The sequence below is a fragment of the Pygocentrus nattereri genome, chromosome 21, assembly GCF_015220715.1.
Source record: "Pygocentrus nattereri isolate fPygNat1 chromosome 21, fPygNat1.pri, whole genome shotgun sequence".
In the NCBI taxonomy this organism is placed as follows: Eukaryota; Metazoa; Chordata; class Actinopteri; order Characiformes; family Serrasalmidae; genus Pygocentrus; species Pygocentrus nattereri.
In genome coordinates this window covers 27,698,106-27,719,800 of record NC_051231.1, presented here as the reverse complement: position 1 = coordinate 27,719,800, position 21,695 = coordinate 27,698,106, and the positions used below count along the sequence as shown (strand labels likewise).

General features: G+C 38.4%; 1 protein-coding gene across 1 annotated transcript; it reads right to left on the bottom strand.

Moving 5' to 3' along the window:
* Positions 1 to 2,469: 2,469 nt before the first annotated feature.
* LOC108435656 (solute carrier family 2, facilitated glucose transporter member 9-like) lies at positions 2,470 to 21,076 on the bottom strand. The gene is made up of 12 exons (XM_037532044.1): positions 20,973 to 21,076; positions 18,250 to 18,345; positions 14,035 to 14,195; positions 13,807 to 13,931; positions 13,317 to 13,446; positions 11,973 to 12,121; positions 10,880 to 11,067; positions 10,233 to 10,343; positions 9,602 to 9,703; positions 4,367 to 4,442; positions 4,129 to 4,256; positions 2,470 to 2,792 (listed from the first exon to the last, which is right to left on the bottom strand). The coding sequence occupies exons 1-12, from the start codon at positions 21,000 to 21,002 to the stop codon at positions 2,607 to 2,609; spliced, it is 1,482 nt and encodes a 493-aa protein (XP_037387941.1). The 5' UTR covers positions 21,003 to 21,076; the 3' UTR covers positions 2,470 to 2,606.
* Positions 21,077 to 21,695: the final 619 nt, after the last annotated feature.

Here is a 21,695-nt window from a genome sequence, read left to right as displayed (position 1 = left end):
GCCCCCTCCTCCCTAGGTGGGTGACATCCTGTATAAATATAAATAATGCATTGCCACGTCATATTAATGTGTGGGAATGAGATCCTAATGTGTGGGAACAAGATAATTAAGTCATGGCCACGTCTTAGTAAGGCTTGGGAATGAGATCATATTGAGATGTGTTCAAGGCTTAATTATTTAATTGACGTTTTACTAAGTCATGGCCACGCATTAGGATCTCATTCCCAAGGCTTACTAAATTGTGGCCACAGATTATTTCTATTTCTATGGGATGTTATCAGTAGGGCTCTGTACAGTATTAAACGTTAAAAATTATGTGTCATGAGCTACACTGTAAGTTGATCAGCTAATGCACATGTTTGCAATGTTTTTATTGTTTGCACGTTATAAACCAGCTCATGTGGATTTATAGGATTAGTTTGCAACTGAAATTGAGACTCATCAATTAAAGTGCACAGTTTTTTTTTCTAATCATGTCTTGAGGCAAATTCAACTGAAACACTGAACACTGACTGATGGCCAAATATTGTTCTTGCTGTCCGTTTTATTCATCCGTTTAGCTAGTTTTGGTGTTGTTATTGGATTTAATCCAGTGAATCAGAAGTCCTTGGACATTTCAACCCGAGGCCCCAAATGAGAGAGCTGACAGCAGACTGGCAGACAATGATTACTACGCTGAGATTAGGAAATCTCAGCGTGGTTCCTCATTAACAGCTTAGAGAGAGAGGGACTCTGATTTCAACAGCAGAGAAATGTTGGTTTGTGGATGTTTTCATATACAATTAATAAAACCTAATACCAGCACTTTAATGCAAAACTGACAGCATAAGTTGTAAGTCAGTGAAAGACATTAAAAACTGCCACCAGCTCCTCTTCCATTCTCTGTTGTTTCACATTTAAATGGTTGGAGGTGGGATTGTTTATCAGATTTTTACTGCAAGACCAACAGTGGTGTCTTGCATTAGCATTATTATGAAAAAAAGGGAATTTTAACACACTAAAACATAGAAAGAAAAGAAAGTAGAAAGTTAAAGTGACTAGAAAAGAGAGAAATGGAGGGAAGAGTTAGTGAAAATATGTTAACGTCCCATCAGTGCAGATCAAAGTGTGGCGACTCAGCAGGAACACCAAAAATTTGGTCATGACACATCAAAACATCACTGCAGTGACTATTAGTTGCTTGTTTTTTTCCACACAAATCTTTGAATATTTTCAACATTAAATCGCTTAACAAAACAATACAATGTTAATATTACAAAACACATTCCATATGAAACTGAACACAGAAGAGCTGCTGATTCTATTTGTTCTCACTCTCCTCTGCGCTCTCTCTCTCACACACACACACACACACACACACACACACACACACACACACACACACACACACACACACACATACACACACACACACACACACAGACCTGTCTTTGTGTCACAAGTTTTGGAGACAATAAAATTTTGCAGCATATATGAAAGCTGTAGAACTGGGGAGGCTGGTGAGGTGGCAAATGTCACGGAGAAGGAGGTGGCACCCTGTAAATCCACTCCCTGCATGGCACAGGGATGCCTACTATTTACATCGGCCCTGTTTTATAATGCATTGCAAAAGTGGAAGCCATATATCAACAACATCCAGAAATGCCGTCAATTTCTCTGAGCTAAAGCTTATCTGAGATAATAATGGACGTTGTGTTATTTGGGGCAAATATGAAAAGGTTCCAAAGCCAGCAGCTGTCATGGTATAGGGGTGTGTTACTGAGTGACTTCTACGTCTGTGAAGGCACCATTAATACTGAGGGGTACATACGCATTTTGGAGCAACACATATTGCCATCTAGATGACGTCTTTTTCAGATACGTCTGCAGTCCAGACCAGAATCCGAATGAAAATGTGTGGTGGATTATGAAGTAAAATATAGAACAACGAAGACCCTGGACTGTTCACAACTACAATAATTGTCCCCAGTTCCCAAACGATTACTAAATGTAATATAATTTGCAACCAGAAACTGTCAAAACACTAAAAATGTCATAAAGCTGAAGTCAGCATCTCAGCCAGCTTCTTGATTGAATTTTCCTGTTCCACCGTAAATGGTGCAGTTACATTCTTGCACCTCAGGCACCCTTTAAGATGGAACGGGATATTTTGAACAAAAGCTGTGGAATGAAAAGCTGACTTCAGCCTAGTAAAACATCAAATGCTGAGAGACATTTAACAAGAAACTATTGTACTTTTGTGGAAAAGTTTCCTGCTGGAGATGCAAGAAAAGTGGCTATAGCTGAGCTAAAGCTTAAAGCAGAGCAAAGTAAATCTGTGTTTTCATTTATATTATATCTTTAGCCTGTACTGGTACATCAGCACATACTGAGACACATTTACAGACACGATGATAAAATGGACATAAAATGTTTTGGATCCTAATGTGGTTTCATTTTTGTTGAAAATAATTCTTCTTAACATTTGGGTTGCCGACCTCAGTCAAGTTTTATTCATAAGCCTAAATCACCAGCTCAGTAGTGAAGAACAAATAAACAATAAATGAACAAATTATGAATAAATAAACTGCTTTTTTACTTCCATTCTGTCTGTATCAGGTTGTTTTTCACAACTTGGTCTCCAAGCACAAGTCCATATCAGTGGAAGAGCCACATACTGTTATGTTCCTAAACTCCTCAGAGATTTCCAGAGGAGTTTTGCCCTTCGTTTCTGGTAGGATGAAGAAAACATAGAGGGATGCGGCCAAACAAACGCCTGAGAAGAGAACAAAGCTGAAGGACTTCAGAGTGACCTGAGGAGCACAAGAGATTGACAAAGTTTTCTGTCTGTACACATGGAAATCAAATATAAAGCTTGAGACCACTTTTCATGTATCTAAAATCCAGTCAAAATGACATTAAGTTTAATTTCTCAGGAAATATTTCTGAGGAGGGTTGATTTAAGATATTCCACTTGAATAAGGAAAGAGAGAAAGAAAAAAGACAAAACTGGAGTTCAAAAAATGATTAAAAGGTGCAGAAGCAGGACAGAAATCGTACTCTTAGTAACCACCTGCAAGACTTATAGCAGTAGCAGCTAATACTTTCTGACACGGCTGTCAAGTGAATATTATTTTATATAACTTATAATATGTAGATAATAGTATTATAAACAAGATGCCAAAAGATATTTCAGATGTATTAGGTTAGAAATTATGAAATGATAATGTAGTGTAAAAGCTATCTCCCTCTCCATTTGACTAGAATTGCTTAGAATAAAATCATTTTTATTAAATAAAATCAGTTTTAATTTTATTCATATGCAACAAAATGCGTTTTATTGAAAATCTTGATTGACTTTTGAGTTTTGAACTTTTGAATTTTCGAGTGAATCCTTTAAAATACACAACGAAACACTATTAAATGTGTTTGAGTTTGCTGGATTGTGAAAAGCAGAAAATGCAACCAACTTCTAAGACTGAACTTTGTTAGTGTGGAAAAATATTCCTGCAGATTTTTTTAAAAACTGAAAGCGAGTTTTCTGAAAAGAATGGAAGCTCCAATAAAGGCATAGAGGGGGAATATGAAGTCCTAAAAAAATCTATTTTGTTTTTGAGGCTTCTGTGTAAATTTCTATTAAATATGGTTGCTTTTTCTTATGCTGAAAAATTAACAACTGATACTCAAAGACCATGTTTCCATTTTGACAGGAACTGTGGGGGTCTTAAACACTGATGAAAGGGGTAACGAGGAGGCCAACAGATCATGCACAGAAACAAATGGACCACAATCTGTAATCGTAGAACTACCAAGTGCATCTATATGGTAAGTGGACCTGAATAAATGGACACTGGCTGCAGTTACAAGCTAGGTTTACCTAAAACACACTGAATGAGTATATGACTTCATCTAAGCAGAAGAGTTAACTTCAGAATGGCCTGATTTCACAGTCAGGTGCTGCGTTGGGTCAAGCAGAAGTTAATACAACACTGGCGATGCTACTGTGACAAAGGTTAACCATTAAATGATATTAAAATCAGTGTAGATCATTGAATAACTGTATCTGTTGTTTGGGTACATGGTGTGCTGGTTGTTTAAGACCATTAGTTAGCAATAGTAGACTATTGTGGTTATGCAACAAAAACTTACCATAAGGAAAGGAAAGATGAATCCTAACACAGTGAAGCCGCCCCACATCAGAATTCCAATGAACACAAACGCTGCAGAGCGATATGATTGGACAAATATCTCATGACTGAGCGGTGGAAACACCCCAGCTGCCAATCAAAAACAAAGAGTTTATTCAAATGAATTGACTGTATTTACAACTTAACTATGCATTTTATAAGCACTGTGGAAGTGCAAATGTTTGCGAGTGAATGTGTACCTGGACCTGCTCCATAAAAGATGACAAAGAGGAATATGAGGGCGATGGTGCTGTACGGAATCCAGAAAGAGTAATCCTGATAAAATGAGGGAATAAAAGGGTTAAGGTGAAATCCCATTCTTTTTTATGGCACTATGAAGACTAAACTAGACACAATTCAACGGCTGAGATGTAAACAAAGTCATTGAGAGTGGTTTGATGAGAAGAAATGGTTCATTGTAGAAAACTTGCCAACTCTGACTTTCCTTCAGAGGTGGACGAAGTACACAAATCATGTACCTGAGTTAAAGTAGAGACACCCAAAGTAAAATATTACTCCAGTAAAAGTAGAAGTCATTACTCAAGACCTCAACTTGAGTAAAAGTACTAAAGTATTTACCTTCAAATGTACTTAAGTATAAAGTAAAAGTACTAAAAGAGTAATTCTGGCTCTGATGTCCTGTTATCATTTTTATAACCAGACTGGCTTCATGAACTCATTTCAGGTGAAAGTCCTCCAGCGTCTCTCTTGGTAAACCAGTCTTTTAATAGAACGTCATTAATTAGTGACGCTGACGTCTATTAAAATGATCATAAGCACAAAACACTGAAGGTAAACAGTTTCCATCAGGGAGAACCGAGTGGCTCTGAAATCACTTTTACACACAAGCAAAGTTTCAGATTCAGATTTATTTACAACTTAGTTCCAAGTTTAAGTTGAATAAAAACTGGCTTTAAACTCAGGATCACAAACAAGTTTTCCTTTACTGTATTGATCTGTAGGTCTCTGTTCATAAACATAAACTAACCCAAAACTAATTTATTATAAAAAGAAATAATAGTTTGTATGAATTCAGAAAAAAAGAAAATGCCAGTCAAACTGCATATGTGTACATAATTCTATATTATGGTCTATTTACACAAAGTTAAGTTAATTCCATAATGTAGGTGACGTATGTGCTCCCAAATTTTTACGCTGCTGCGCTGACGTTGAACCGTGTGCTTGCACTCGGTTGGTATGACCAACAGGTCAAAAGCTCCGAACAAAGTGACCGCTGTGCCCTGATTGGTGCTCTTGCTTTGCACTTCTTTTGTTTTGACATTTTACATTTTTATACACACAAAAACCAAAAAGAACAACAGATTTCTCAAAATGTAGTGGAGTAAAAAGTAAGATATTTGACCTTGAAATGTAGTGGAGTGAAAGGAAAAAGTCGCTAAAAAAATGGAAAAAGTAAATTACAGATACATGAAAAAACTACTTAAGTACAGTAACTAATTACATTTACTTAGTTACTGTCCACCACTGCTTTCCTTACAATGAACGTGATGGGAACCAGGGGACGTGATGTCCACAATGCAAATATAGTCATTTTATTTACTGTCCAAAAACACCAGTGAACCTATATATTTTCTGATTTTTTTATATCTGATGCATGAAGACCGTAAAAGAGTGGTAAATCTGAAATACATTTTCTTAGTGGGATTATTTTGCCTCACTATGTATTTGTTTCTGCATGTTTTTCTGCTCCATTGACCATATTTAAAAATATATTTTAGGCCAAATGTCTTATCTCACACTCATCCTACAACAATGTATCAGGCTTCAGCCAATTCATTTATGAAAATGATCATGTAAGAACTTTCTGGAAGGGAGATTTTAGAGCCTTTGAGCTCTTCAGACGTCTTTTTTATATTTTTATAATTTTCTTCATTCAGTCAGGGATGCTTAAATAAAAGCTGTAAGACATTCAGGGTGGCTTGTTGTGAAATGCTCTATACTAGAGAAATTACAGTCCACAGTGATGAACGTCTGAAGAGTTTAATGCCTCTAAAAGCTCCTTCATAGAAAGTTATTACGTGAAATGGTTACAAATCTGCTGTCTGATGCCTGAAACATTGTTTTATGATAAAGCGTTTTGCCCTAAACTTCATGTTTTTAATTCCATTCACGACAGAGACATGCAAGGCATTGCAAGGCAAAACAGTAACTTATTAGAAATAAAAAAACATATCACTAATTTAGCAACATTAACATTACATATGAAAACTCAGCAGACATGTAGGATCACTGGTTATTTGGACAGAAAACTACTACTAACAGCCTAATACAACCCCAATTCTAATGAAGTTGGGACATTGTGTAAAGCATAAATTAAAACAGAATACGATAATTTGCTAATCCTTTTCAACCTATATTCAATTGAATACACTACAAAGACAAGATATTTAATGTTCAAACAGATAAACTTTATTGTTTTTTGCAAATATTAACTCATTTTGAATTTGATGCATACAACACATTCCAATGAAGTTGGGACAGGGGCGTGTTTACCACTGTATTACATCACCTTTCCTTTTAACAACACTCAATAATAGAATAGAATAGAATAGAATAGAATAGAATAGAATAGAATAGAATAGAATGCCTTTATTGTCACTATACACAGTACAATGAGATTAAGAGCAACTCCATCTCAGTGCAAACACACAATGTAAACAAATGACACGGAATAGAATGGGGAGGGGTTGTGCACAGTTCTATGCGTTTTGTATATATATGTATATGAAATAAATATAAATATAGAACAAAAAAAAAACTATGTTTTTTACAAGATATAAATATGGAGATATTTACATCTGTATTGTATGTACACTAAATATTGCACATTGCTAAGTATTGCACATATTCCAGTATAATGTACATAATGTACAGTATGATTGCACATTTCCGTATGCAGAGTATTGCACAGTAGCTGGTAATGGAGTCTGGGAATAGACTGGTATGTAGGTGGTGATGGAAGTCTGGGGATAGACTATCAGTGCATCTGTGAGTTGAGAAGTGTTATTGCTTTTGGGAAAAAACTGTACTTAAGTCTGTTTGTCCTTGATCTGATGCATCTGTACCGCCTTCCTGAGGGCAACAGGTCAAACAGTACAGATCCGGGGTGCGAGCTGTCCATTGTGATGTGTTTCGCTCTGCTGACGCAGCGGGAGGTGTAGATGTCCATCAGGGATGGGAGAGGGCAGCCAATAATCTTCTGTGCTGTCTTTACTACCCTCTGAAGCCTCTCCCTGTCTGCCATGGTGCAGCTGCCGTACCACACTGTGATACAGTACGTCAGCAGGCTCTCGATGGAAGAACGGTAGAAGGTCAGCAGCAGGTTGGAATCCAGGTTGTGCTTCCTGAGGACTCTCAGGAAGTGTAGTCGCTGCTGAGCCTTCTTGATGACGGCTGTGATGTTGTCTGTCCAGGTAGAGATTTGGACTCCAAGGAACCGGAAGGTGCGGACCCTCTCTACACACTCGCCGTTGATGGACAGGGGGTCTGGGTCAGTGCTGTGCTTCCTGAAGTCAACGATGATCTCTTTTGTTTTCTTGGTGTTCAGAGCCAGGTTATTCTCTGAACACCAAGCTGCCAACTTCAGGACCTCCTTCCTGTAGGCTGTCTCGTCTCCTTCTGAGATGAGTCCGACCACTGTGGTATCGTCAGCAAACTTGACGATGAGGTTGCTGTCACAGGCCGGACTGCAGTCATAGGTGTAGAGGCAGTACAGGAGGGGGCTCAGCACACAGCCTTGTGGTGAGCCGGTGCTAAGCATACGAGTGGAGGAGAGGTGGGGGCCAAGTCTCACAGTTTGGGGCCGGTCAGTGAGAAAGTTCTTGATCCAGGCACATGTGAGGGGGGGGAGTCCGAGGGTGCCCAGTTTGGTGATAAGAATGTCCGGGATGATTGTGTTGAAAGCAGAGATGTAGTCCACAAAGAGCATTCGGACGTAGCTGTGCTGCTGCTCCAGGTGGCTCAGTGCAAAGTGGAGAGCTGCTGCTATGGCGTCCTCTGTTGACCTGTTTGCACGGTATGCAAACTAGTGGGGGTCGAAGTCTGGGGGCAGAGAGTTTGGGAACTGAGGACACTAATTGCTGAAGCTTTGTAGATGGAATTCTTTCCCATTCTTGCTTGATGTACAACTTCAGTTGCTCAACAGTCCGGGGTCTCCGTTGTCATATTTTGTGCTTCACAATGCGTCACACATTTTCAATGGGAGACCGGTCTGGACTGCAGGCAGGCCAGTCTAGTACCCGCACTCTTTTACTACGAAGCCATGCTGTTGCAACACATGCAGAATGTGGCTTGGCATTGTCTTGCTGAAATAAGCAGGGACGTCCCTGAAAAAGACACTGCTTGGATGGCAGCATATGTTGCTCCAAAACCTGTATGTACATTAATGGTGCCTTCACAGATGTGCAAGTTGCCATGGGCACTAACACACCCCCACACCATCAGAGATGCTGCCTTTTGAACTTTGCGCTGGTAACAATCTGGATGGTCCTTTTCCTCTTTGGCCCGGAGGACACGACGTCCTTGATTTCGAAAAACAATTTGAAATGTGGACTCATCAGACCACAGGACACTTTTCCACTTTGCGTCAGTCCATCTCAGATGAGCTTTGTTTTGCATGGCGGAGTTTTAACTTGCACTTGTAGATGGAGCAAAGAACTGTGTTCACTGATAGTGGTTTTCTGAAGTGTTCCTGAGCCCATGTGGTAATATCCGTTACAGAATGATGTCAGTTTTTAATGCAGTGCCACCTGAGGGATCGAAGGTCACAGGCATTCAGTGTTGGTTTTCTGCCTTGCTGCTTACTTGCAGAGATTTCTCCAGGTTCTCTGAATCTTTTGATGATATTATGGACTGTAGATGATGAAATCCCTAAGTTCCTTGCAATTGCACGTTGAGAAACGTTCTTAAACTGTTGGACTATTTGCTCACGCAGTTGTTCACAAAGCGGTGAACCTTGCCACATCCTTGCTTGTGAATGACTGAGCCGTTCAGGGATGCTCCCTTTATACCCAATCATGACACTCACCTGTTTCCAAGTAACCTGTTCACCTGTGGAATGTTCCAAACAGGTGTTTTTTGAGCATTCCTCAACTTTCCCAGTCTTTTGTTGCCCCGTCCCAACTTTGTTGGAACATGTTGCAGGCATCAAATTCAAAATGAGTGAATATTTGCAAAAAACTATAAAGTTTATCAGTTTGAACATTAAATATCTTGTCTTTGTAGTGTATTCAATTGAATATAGGTTGAAAAGGATTTGCAAATCATCGTCTTCTGTTTTTATTTATGTTTTACACAACTTCATTGGAATTGGGGTTGTATGCAAGTCATGTAGTTACAATATGCAGTGCATATCGCCATTCCATATCTAATGATCTAAAGCATATGACTGTGGTTGTTGGGTGAAAGTCAGTCACCTTTAGCTCCAAAGTGAGGGTCATCAGTGCCATAATGACTGCCATAATACCAAAACCGACCCAAAGCAGCACTCTCCTGCCCACACGGTCAATCAGCAGGCCCTGTGTGCAAACACATAATAATATGTCATGTTGATACACATGCAGAGACCTTTGCATTCATCATTTAAAGGACTAGTTTGGCAAAAAAATCAAATGTACATGAATGTCATGTTAACCCAAGTTTAATCAAACAGCCAAGACATGGTTTTCTTCTTTAGTTTTTTGCTGGAGCTATTATGCTAACAAGTATTGAAAGCTTAGGACTCGTCTGTTAGTAAAGTATGTGAAAATATCATTAAATGATATGATGAAATGTAACAGCCTCATAGACATTACATGCAGACTCACATACATACTAATGTATGTATATATATATATATATATATATATATATATATATATATATATATATAGTGCAAAGCTACAAAAGCCTTAGCTAAAGAAACTTTCGCAAACATATTAGTTGACAGACAACATTTGACATAAAAGGATTTTGATTTTCACCAAGCTAATTATTTTATTTTGTTTTGAATTTTTAAAAGGGTCAAAAGTGCTGGACAGCTACATTCTGAGGTATTGGAGAACTCACACATGTGATGTTGGTGAGGACCTCGGACAGCCCGACCCCCATAGTAACATAACGAATCTCATCCACATGAATTCCAGCCTCCTGAAAGATGCTGAAAGAATATAGGCTGAGCTGTGGGAACAGAGCGAGAATGGTCAGAAAGCTTCATGCTGCAATATGAGTTTAGAACCACAACACAAGATGATTGTGTGAGGCCATTACAGGTCACTGAACGAATGATCAACAAGGTAAAGAGGGTACTTCAAGTTTGAAGACACTTTTCAAATATTTCCTGTCGAATGAACGTACACAAAGTTTACCAGGAGGTCACATAGTAACATGCAAGCTTTCCTAACACATATAATAAACACTGTTTTATATATATTTATATATATTAACAATTACCTAGGATACCATAACAGCCTAGCAACACATTAGTAACCACCTAGAACAACATGGCAATGACCCAGCAACACATTGATAACCAACTAGGATAACATGGCAATAACCCAGCAACACATTAACAACCACCTGGGATAATATGGGAATGGCTCAGCAGTGGGATTTTGTTGATTGTGGGAATCAGCATCAATGATATTTAAATTAGATTTTTGCCAGATTATTATTTTAAATAATACGTTAAAGGTAATATGTTAAAGGTTACTTACCGCCGAGATGCCACAGAACTGAATAGCTTCTTGGATGATGAACAAACTGAGAAGTTGCCAGCGTACATTTCGGTCCCTCAGCAGCTCCAGCAGTGTCTTACTGCGCTCTCCTCTCAGAGCTGCCTGCTCTAGCAGCATCTCCTCAATCTCCAGCTTATAGTCCCCCGGACCCCACAGAAACTGCAGCGCTACAGAACACACAAAGGGCGGAATTACTAACATGACAAAAGTTAATTGCATTATCAAAAATTGCAGCTGTTGCATCCTGTGGTAAAACGCTCCGGACATGATCCATTTTTCTGAATGGACTTTTTGTTTAAATGTCACCAGATCCTCTGAATTACTAAGTTGTATATGTTGCTGATAATGGTGCAGTGGCAAAGTTGAAAAACAAGCTTTCTGTGGGGACACTTTTTTTTGCCTCACATTGTCCCGCAAGTACCTCTCTACCATAAATGGATTTAAACATTTTTCAACCTAAACTTTTTCGTAAGTCAATGTCTCAGGAATCAGGCAGCACGTTCAAAGTCATTTAATGTAGTAACTTTCTGTGAGGGAGCTTTTAGAGGCATCAGGCATAGGGCAGTCATGTGCTGGAGGTTAGGGAACCGGCCCTGAGAGTGGAAGGTTGCCGGTATGATCCCAAGAGCCAACAGGACATGGCAGAAGCCCTTGAGCAAGGCATCTAACCCCAAACTGCTTCCCAGGTGCTGCGGATAGGGCTGCTCACTGCCCCCTGCTGTGTGTGCATTCACTAGTGTGTATGTGGTGTTTCACTGCACAGATGGGTTAAATGTGGAGGGTCACTTAATAAGAAATAATTAATAAAACTTTTCAGACGTCTGGTTCCCATCACCACCACTGTAAAGAATTCTGTCTTAGTTAGTTTCTCTAGAATGGAGCATTTCACACCAAACCACTCCGAATGATTTTGGTTACATCTTAACCATTTAATTACGCAGAAATCTTGAAAAATAAGTGGAATTGACCTTTAATTCAGAATATTGTGATGTATAGCACAGGTGGATATGTTTACTTTTATAGAATATTTTATATTTAAATAAATACTGGGCAGACTTCAGTAAATACGCACCTTTTTTACACTCCTCAGTGTTGCCCTTCTCTATTAGTAAGTATCTCGGTGCTTCAGGGAAGAAAGGCAGTGTTACCATCTGAATTATTGAGAAAAACGCTGGGATGCCGAGCAGGATATTCCACAAGTCCTCTCGACCCAGGATCTCACTGTGAGAGCAGAGAGAGGTTTGAGTAGCAATACAGGCCAATGAGGTGTTTAAAGGACACAATTCTAGGGCAGGAGGGTCCAGTCCTCTTCTTAAACATCTACCACATTGGCTTTAAAGTGCTTCTTTGATCATTAATCAAACATTCTGACTTTTTCTCTTGCAGCAAACGTAGTTGCTCAGCTAAGACATAATAGACATAATTTAGTGCAAAAAATAGTGCACATAGACATAATTTCAGTAAACAGCTGCCATTTTCATGCCAATTTCATGATGAATGGACCAACAGAAATGATCCAAAACTACTTGGGATAAAATCCTGTTGCATTAACTGACACTGAAAGTTCGGTAACACGTGATCCGAAGGCTGAATAACACACGTTTAAGCAATGAATAACATGAGAATTTATGATCAGCTGCTGTCAGTATTTGCAAGATACTATTTTACAAATTGCACTGTACTGGCACCTTAAGCAACAGACAGACATTTGCTCCATTTATAATGCTGCTATGAAGCTCTATTTCAATGTAATTGCATTGATCAGGCTTGAGAACACTGAATACTTGTGTTACAACATGTTTGTGAACCATCAAATAATTATGTCCTATAATGTACTATAATCAATTATTGTACATTTTGAGGCATTATTAGAGTTTATTAGTATGCATTACTGAATGATTTGTGAATGAATTGTAACCAAGCTACAGAGAGCTATAAGCACTGTTATTACTATTTAATGAATTTTTTAAGTCTGCATTCATAGATAGTTATAAAGGTGCTTTGTAACTTGGTAACAATGCTATAAACTCGAATATGCATCATAAGGCTGTAATAATGTGTATGTATGTATGTATGTATATATATATATATATATATATATATATATATATATATATATATATATATATATATATATATATATATATATATACATACATATACATACAAATGGCACAAAGGTCAGCCACATTAGTTTAAGGGCAAAATACAGTCAATACATAGTATAGTGGTATGTCCGAATGAGATTGGGGTGGGGCAGTTTAGGGGAATGTCAGGGGCATGTCATATGAGTTATATTAGAGCTGGAATTAAACTCTGCAAGAATGTAAATCTCCAGGAATGTCTAGAAGTTAGACACCCATTCATTGCAGAGTCCAGAAAATGTTCATTTTCCATAACAAACCATAGGCCTCACCTTAGTCCCATGAACTGTCCAAACAGCTTGCCACTAGATAAGGAGAGAGCGACCGTAAGCGAGACCATTCCTCTTATTTTCTTGGGTGAGCTGTCTCCAAGGTAGAGGCAATGGATGTTCGTAGCTAACCCTTTACAATCAGCAATGAATAAAATCAGAGACTTCCTTTAGAAATAACTGCAGACTAATGGGTCCTATTACACCAGCAGAGATGACAGAGTTCAGTCTAAATCTTAAATACAGAACCAGTAGAAAGTTTGAGAGCTGTTGAACTAGAACTACAGCAAAGTCACTGTAAAATTACGGTAACTGCTGAAAGGCCTGCTGCTAGTACATTACTGTAATTTTACAGGAAAGGTTTCACAGTGCTGTGTCTAAACTGAGGATTGTATGTGATAAATAGACAATGCTGCCACATACTGTTAGATTATGTTAAACATGTCTCTAAATCTGGTGTTGTAATGTAGGTCTCAGATGAAAGAAAGCTTACCTGAGATGAACCCAAACAGAAAGCGAGAGAGCATAATCATCTCGAACGAGTTTGCGAATCTGCTTGCGATCATGGTGCCTAAAGCAACAAAGCTGATCGCGTTGTTCCAGATCATAGCTCTCTTTCTGTGAGGGAGACAGTTTTTTTGGGTTATACAAATTTAGTGGGCCCAATGTTCATCCTTGTTCTCAAACTTTTGTGTAACGATAATTAAAGGGAAACTCTCGCCTCCCCAAGTGGTTGGTGATCCAGCGGACACTGATGGATCCAAACAGGCCACCAAAAGCAAAGCTGGACGCTATAGTGGACCATATGAGTGTGACCATGTTCTCTCCTGGAGCTTCTCCATAGCGCTCAGTCCAGCTGCTGTTAATAAAGCTCTTAATGAACTGTGGACAGACACAGCAGGAGGAAAGAAGTCAATCAAGACCTTCTGGCTTATAATACTGACAATATTGCACTACTGTACATATAAGACATCACATATAGAGGACATGAGGCTCCGAGACACCTGAGCGAACCAGCAGAAGGGCTTAAAACACCAAATCTAAGTGCGTAGTAAGCTATTTCTATAATCTGCTTTATTAGGCATATTTAAGAATTTCAGTGTAAAAGTCTTGATATGGAATCTCTGCCCATTTATATTTATTTCATTTATAAACCCAGTATAGAAAATGCAGATAAAACCAGAAAGCAGTGATTTACAAATCTTCTTTGACCTAAATTAGAACGATAACAGTAGTGAAGATAAACAATTTTTTACCTTATAACGCCGTCACAGATCATTGATAATTCTCATTATTTGCATAACAGACTATTTAAAGATCACTTTTGTTTATAGGAGGTCCATTTATTTAACATTATGATGGTCCAAAGTGGCCATAGTTGCAGACACACCCTCATATAGAAGTATCCTACTCAGAACCCCCCCCCCCACACTATTAGGACTTTGTTGTTTATTTTGTAAAATTATAAAATATTACATGCGCATGTAGGTACAGTCATAAGTGGGGGAAGGGAAATAAAAAAAATAATAGTGAGCGAAAAAGGAGTGTGTGTGTGTGTGTGTGTGTGTGTGTGTATTCCAATGTGTGATCGTATGTGGGGGTTTCTAGTTCGTGGGATGGCTCTGGGGGGTTAAATCTTGTGACTGGTAGGTGTTTTTCACCTCAGTGTAACTGCTGGACTGAAAATAGTCCACCAACCAAAAATATCCAGCCAACAGCGCCCTGTGGACAGTGTCCTGTGACCACTGATTCTAGACTAGAGGATGATTAGCTCATACTGTACAGCAAGAGATGGCTCTTGGCTTTACATCTACAGGGTGGACTGACAAGGTAGGAGTGTCTAATAGAGTGGACAGTGAGTGGAAACAGATGGACTACAGTCTGTAACTGTAGAACTACAAAGTGCAGCTATACAGTAAGTGGAGCTGATCAAATGGACAATGAACGTAGAAACAAGGAGGTGCTCATAATGTTATGCCTGATTGGTGGTGAATGAATAGACATGACATTCGGAGTCTTTTTTAAACTTCAGCAACACTTTAGCCTCAAAGTCCTCATCATTGACTCTGGCTCTGTTTGGGGTGCGAATAAGACCTGAGCTGCTGCGGCTCCACAGCAGAGCTAGATTTCTAGGTAAAATAACATTATAATCCTCCTTTGCTGTAAAATCATTATTACACACAGTTCTAACACAGTTTTCACAATAAATGGTCTTAAACGCTGGAGTTAACACATAACTGCTTATTCACCCTTTAACACTGAAGACTGACGCGCAGACTGTTAGACACACAGCAACGCAGAGGACGAAACGGCAAAGAGAAAAAACACAAACATCGATAATTTGGAGATGAATGGACGTTCATCTCCAAATCATTATAAATGGATTATTTACATTTATAATCGCTCTGGTTTGCTGATACGTTTAATCTGCAGCAACTCACGAAACTTAAGTCGCTTCTCTTTCGCCTGCTTCTCGTTCGAATTGTCCCGTTCCACCTTAAATGGCGCAGCAGGACAATCTGGCGCCTCAGGCACCATTTAAGGTGGAACGGGACAATTTGATCGAGAAGCTGGAGGATGAAAAGCGACTTCAGCCTCATTAGTCAAAGTCAAACATTGAGAGACATTTTACTAGAAACTCGTGGAGAAGTGAGAAAAGCGGCTACAGCTGAGCTGAAGCTTAAAGCAGAGTAAAGTAAGTCTGGGTTTGGGTTTATATTTTCAGCCTGAACTAAAACATCAGCACACACTGAGATATTACAGCCAAGATGATAAAATGGACAGAAAACGTTGTGCCTCCCAAGGTGGTTTGATTTTTACTGAGAGGACAAACTGCTCTTCTTATCATTTGGTTGCGAGCCCTGAGTTAAGCCTACTAGTAAGGGGTGATCAGTGTGTGTGGCGCTCATGGCCGTTTGCTCGAACTGTCTGCGGCTCAGCCAGGATTGCATAGTCGCCACCAGCCCAGTTACCGACCGCACTCTGTGGTTCATTTTGCTCGGATTGACTGAAGCTTGTAGTGAAATTGACGTGTAAATTTCCGCTAAAGCTACACAAAAAATTGTAGGCACTACAGCTTCTACCTACATTTCATAAAACTGTAGCGGAAAGTAAAAAAGTAAATTGCAGAGATATACATAGTGATATGGAGGGAGAAAGAGAGAGAATCAAGGAAAGAAAAGAATAAAAAGAGAAAAAGTGCAGAAAATCTGCATGTAGACGTATTAGTTACATATACATACAGTAGTATGTATACATGGTGGCCTAGTTTGTACCTCTTAGGAGGTAGATAGAAAAATAGATAGATAGATAGATAGATAGATAGATAGATAGATAGATAGATAGATAGATAGATAGATATCAGATTGTCAGGTTTCATATCTGCTTATCTGATCTGCTCTTCACGACGGGTTTCAGAACAGCCAAGGTGTAATATGCTTGTCGCCGTGTAGCTGACCGTCAATGTAAAGCTTGTCGACGGATAAACCTGCTTTTGTCCATCTTTTATGAGCTGTTTTCTCATAGTGAGAAGTTTTTTCTGTCTGTTGAGTATTTCACAGGGGGTACTGGTCGTTGATGCCGAAATCCGTTCCTTTGAGTTCTCTTCCTTTGCTGAGTAAGAGATGTTGATACTTATAATGTTAGACTTTCGCCACAATAGGCCACAATAGGATTTTTCTTCCTATTTGGTGGGTGCCGTGAAAGGTAATGGCGTTAGCCGTTTCGGGTGGGATTTTTAATTTGTTCATCATAAACTCTGTCACGACTTTTTCTGTGATTTCAGGTGTTTTCTCTGGGATTCCAGAGAACACTATATTGTCTCCCATACTGCACACTTGTAAGTCAAGAATTGTCTCTTTCATTTCTTTGTTTTCTTTTATTACAGCTGAGAGTTGGGTTGTTAAGTTGTTTATGCTTTGCTGTAGTGTTTATTTTCCTTAATTAATGATGTGATTTGATCCTGGCTGAACTCTAGGCTTTCAGGTAGCGCTTGGAATTCTTTGTGAAGGAATTCTTTGTACCTTCTCTTTAAAGAATGTAATGGTGGTAGAGGATATGGCCAATGTAGAGTGTGGGGCTATGTTCACATTACCAGGTTGAAGTGGCACAAATCTGATTTTTTGCCCTAATGTGCAATTTTTATCAAATCCGATCTTTGTGATTCAAATCTGTCATTAATATGAACGAACCGGCGTCCTGAAATGACCAGCATGCACGCATCCTGCTCAGTAAGGCCACGTGAATGAATCATGTGCATCACATCAGTAAACAGACTAACGAGCAGAACGAGCCTGCGAATATAATTAACTCTGATCAGCTCTCAGCTGTTTATTATTAGAGCAAGGCTTTAACTTCTCTTTGGCACTGCTGCCATGGTACCATGGTGCCACGTTACCATGGTAACAGTGCCAAACAGAAGTTAAAGCCTGTAAACGGTGGAAAGGCAACACGTCTCACCTTTTCCAACTTCGTCTTGCTCTAATAATGAACAGCTGAGAGATGATCAGAGTTAATTATCTTCACAGCGAAGCTCGTTCTAAACATTCGTCTGTTTGCTGATGATACGCGTGACGCATGTGATTCATTCATGTGTGCATTCGGATCATTTTAGGACTCCAGTTCTTTCACATTAATGACAGATTTGAAGCACGAGTGTGAACCATCATGTCAGGAAGATCGGATTTGAAAAGTCAGATTGGAGCAATGAGGCTTGTAATGTGAACGCAGCCTGTATGTTCACAATACAAGCCTCATTGCTCAAACCCGATCAAGGGCAACATATGAAAGTGGCTCAGGCCAGATTTGAAAATTTCAGATTTGTGCATCAACACAGCCCTGAAATCATAAGATTTGAGTCACATTAGGGCAAAAAATAGGATTTGTGCCACTTCAACCTGGTAATGTGAAAGTAGGACATATTGAGTAATAAACTCACCGGAGTTGGTGAGCTGATGAGCGTAAGGTTGCATCCAACCTGGAAAGATCCTCCCAGGCTAAGAACTACAATGAAGAGCAGAGCCTTCCCACGAACCTGAAACAGAAGAGACATTTAATTAATGCTAAACAGTCACTCAGGATGATTAATGACACTTAAGCACCCACATATCTGTTTAAAATCCACACTGCAGGAGCTATTCTAAAGCCAATTCCAACACAGGAATAAGGATAAAATTATAGTGGAAACTACAGCACAACTGTAATTTAAACTAAAGCGTTACATTAATTTAATTGCATTATTTTAAAATTTACTGTTGCCTCATAGCAAGAAGGGCCTGGGTTGGATTCCCCAGCTGGGAAACCAGGGTTCTTTCTGTGTGCAGTTCTCCTGTCTGCATGGGTTCCCTCTCACAGTCCAAATATGTGCAGTCAGGCCAATTTGAGATACAAAATTGCCCCTAAGTTAGGCTCCAGCAACCCCAGGGTGATAAGTTGCATAGAAAGTGTGTGTGTGGTTGCAGATTAACTCCTGTTATCATTTGTTTAAGAATGTATTTCTTATAATTAAAAATAGTTCCTTGGCTTTTGTGTCTCTATATGTGTCCTCTTTATGTCTTCCTTGAGAAGGGCACTGTGACATGAGATAAGGACTTGTTTATACCCATATATTGCCAATTCATCTTACCAGACATGGTGGCAGCCTGAATGATACATTTAAAATAGTTGACTTTAATGTGTCAATTTATTGCCTCAGAAACATTAAGTAAAGTTATGCCACAGGTTCAAGCTTTCTTTTTAAGTTATACTTACCAGTTCATTTTCAGCGATCCACACTTCTTCAGCAAGTAACTTTAACAGCCCAATAATTATAAAGGTCCAATCAGCTGGCAGTACTTTCCTTTGTATTAGTACTTTTTTACTAATAGTAGTAAATTAGTAAAGTAAAAAAAGTTACTGTAATTATTATATTTTGCAGTTTGTGGTACAAGATATGGAGCTGAGTATTTCTATTGTTGTATAACTGGGTGAAAGGTGACCATTTGGGACCGTTCAAGGACTTTGTCCTGACCAAGAGTGACTCTAGCTGATGTCATTAAGAAGGACACTACCCCTGTTGACTAAATCTCACCAATGACACTGTGTTCTGTTTCTAAACCAGTCCAAGTCTGCATTATAATAGTTTTTGATTTGTAATGATGAATCAGCAATTGTGTATATAGACTGTCTAATTTACATATTATTTGCATAAAGGTATAACCGCTTTGACCTTTGACATCTGGTAATGTTATTTTTCTTTATATCCATTTTTTTTCATTCTGTTTCCTTTTTTTGTTTCTGTAATCCTGAAAAACATGTTCACTACTAGAGTTTATAATCTATTTCACTTTTGAAATTCAATATGTGGTCTTCAGCTTTTAGTTTTGGGCATGTATCACATCACATCAAAATTTGTATCTTTATGTTGTGGTAAATTACACAAAACCAAGCTGTTTAAGCACTTTGGTTTGTTAATTAGTATGCTTTCAGTGCATGTCTCCACTTCAAATAATGTGATCTGACGTGATGTGCTCATAAATAGGACCCAAAAAATTATGTATTCATAAGCATATTCATCAGCATAAGACATGTTTAAAAATGAAATTAAGGGGGAGGAACAGCCAGACACCACATATTAGTAATACTTTGTTATAAAGCCATTGTTGGCAATTTGGCAAAAGTTGAAACTCACAGTTCATGAAATGGTTCATGGGGTTCCACAGGGCTCTATCCTTGGGCCAGTGCTTTTTACTTATATATTAATAAAATTGTACAACACACGGACAATTTTAGAATTCATTTTTATGCAGATGATATAATTTCTTCTTGTGCTTCATTTGTAACTAAGATTTTTAACTTATTACACAAATATTTACATCATCTGATGTAATAGTAATGTAATAGTGGTTTTGTTGGTTCTTAATTTTTCATTTGTAAACATAATTGTATTTGCAAAATGTTATATTTAGCGTACTCTGAAGCTAAATATAGTTTGGGTGCATTTTAAAAATCTGTTATTTTCACCATGATGGTGTTTTGTGTTCAGGTTTAGCAGTTAGCCTATCACTGTGAATGCTAACAGAATGGCAAATATACATTAAGCCATTAGTAGCTCTTGGAAATTAATGATTATCATTTTATTTAAGTAATTTATTGGTTACTGCACAAAACAGTCCTTGTAATATAATAGAGTTGTTTTAATTGATGTCAGTACTTTACACAAAGAAGAAGATCTAAGTTAACCTGACTAATTCAAGAGCAAGCAGAACTAATTTAAAACTATCAAAAAACTATTAATCCTTATTGTAAAATATATTCTTAAACAAAATATTTGTATTAAAAATATTATATATCGCTGTTTTCAGAAGAAAACCTCATATCTCCAGAATTGGAACTTTACAGGAGAAAGAAAAAACACACTGCAGTTTTAATGCAAGTCAATGGAACCAGACGTCTTTCCAAGTTATTTTGGGCTGTTTCTTTTACTCAATTCATCATGAAATTTACACACAATGTAAAGGGCAACAGGTCCTTTGAAATTATGTCAAAAACTGAAAAATGACAAAAATGGAGATACGAGGTTTTCTTCCGACAGCAGCGATATATTACTGGAGATAATCTACACCCCATCACCCCTGATTGTAAATCTTCAAATCTTTTAGTAATGCCATAAAGTTGGCCTACCATTTGCCTTAACGCGCTGTCCATGTCCATCCACTCGGAAGTCTGTGTAGGAGTGATGACTCTGGTTGACTGAAGACATTTAAAGACTCCGTCAGGCTTCTAGATTAATTTTTTACACAGGTTTAAAATGTCATGATTGTACAGCAGTAGTGAGGCAGCACAATGACTCTGCAAGACTAGATGTTCAACATTCATCTTTGTATGGTCGTACGCAAATGTTTGGGCGCCCCTGTGATCAGGCGCTCATGTGACATGTTTTGCTGATTTTCTGAGTGAAAATAATTCAACACATCCTCTACAGAGAACGCACATCTGCACATTTTAATACTCAATTACAGCTTATTTGCTGTATCTAACCTAAACATAAAATGTGACCTGCACACATTATGGCCCGTTTCATGTTTTATGTTTTATTGTATTGCTATTTAAAAATTGGCCAAATTTAAGTTTTTCTGTAGATGATGTGTTTTCAAAATGTGTAAATTGGCCAGGGTTGTTTACACTTCTGTGTGTGTCATTGTATGTATGTAAATGCAACGCCATGCAAAGTCAGAGGCCACACTTCATTTCCTTGACTTTCAGTTGAAACTGCCATTGAGTGTAGTGAAACTGCTGTAACTCATTTTTCAGTGCCAGAAAAAAAGAGAACATATTTAAGCCTCAACAACTAAATATTCAGTTATTTTGAGGGGGCCTGCTTTCAGTTTCTTCAGTCTTAAGAAC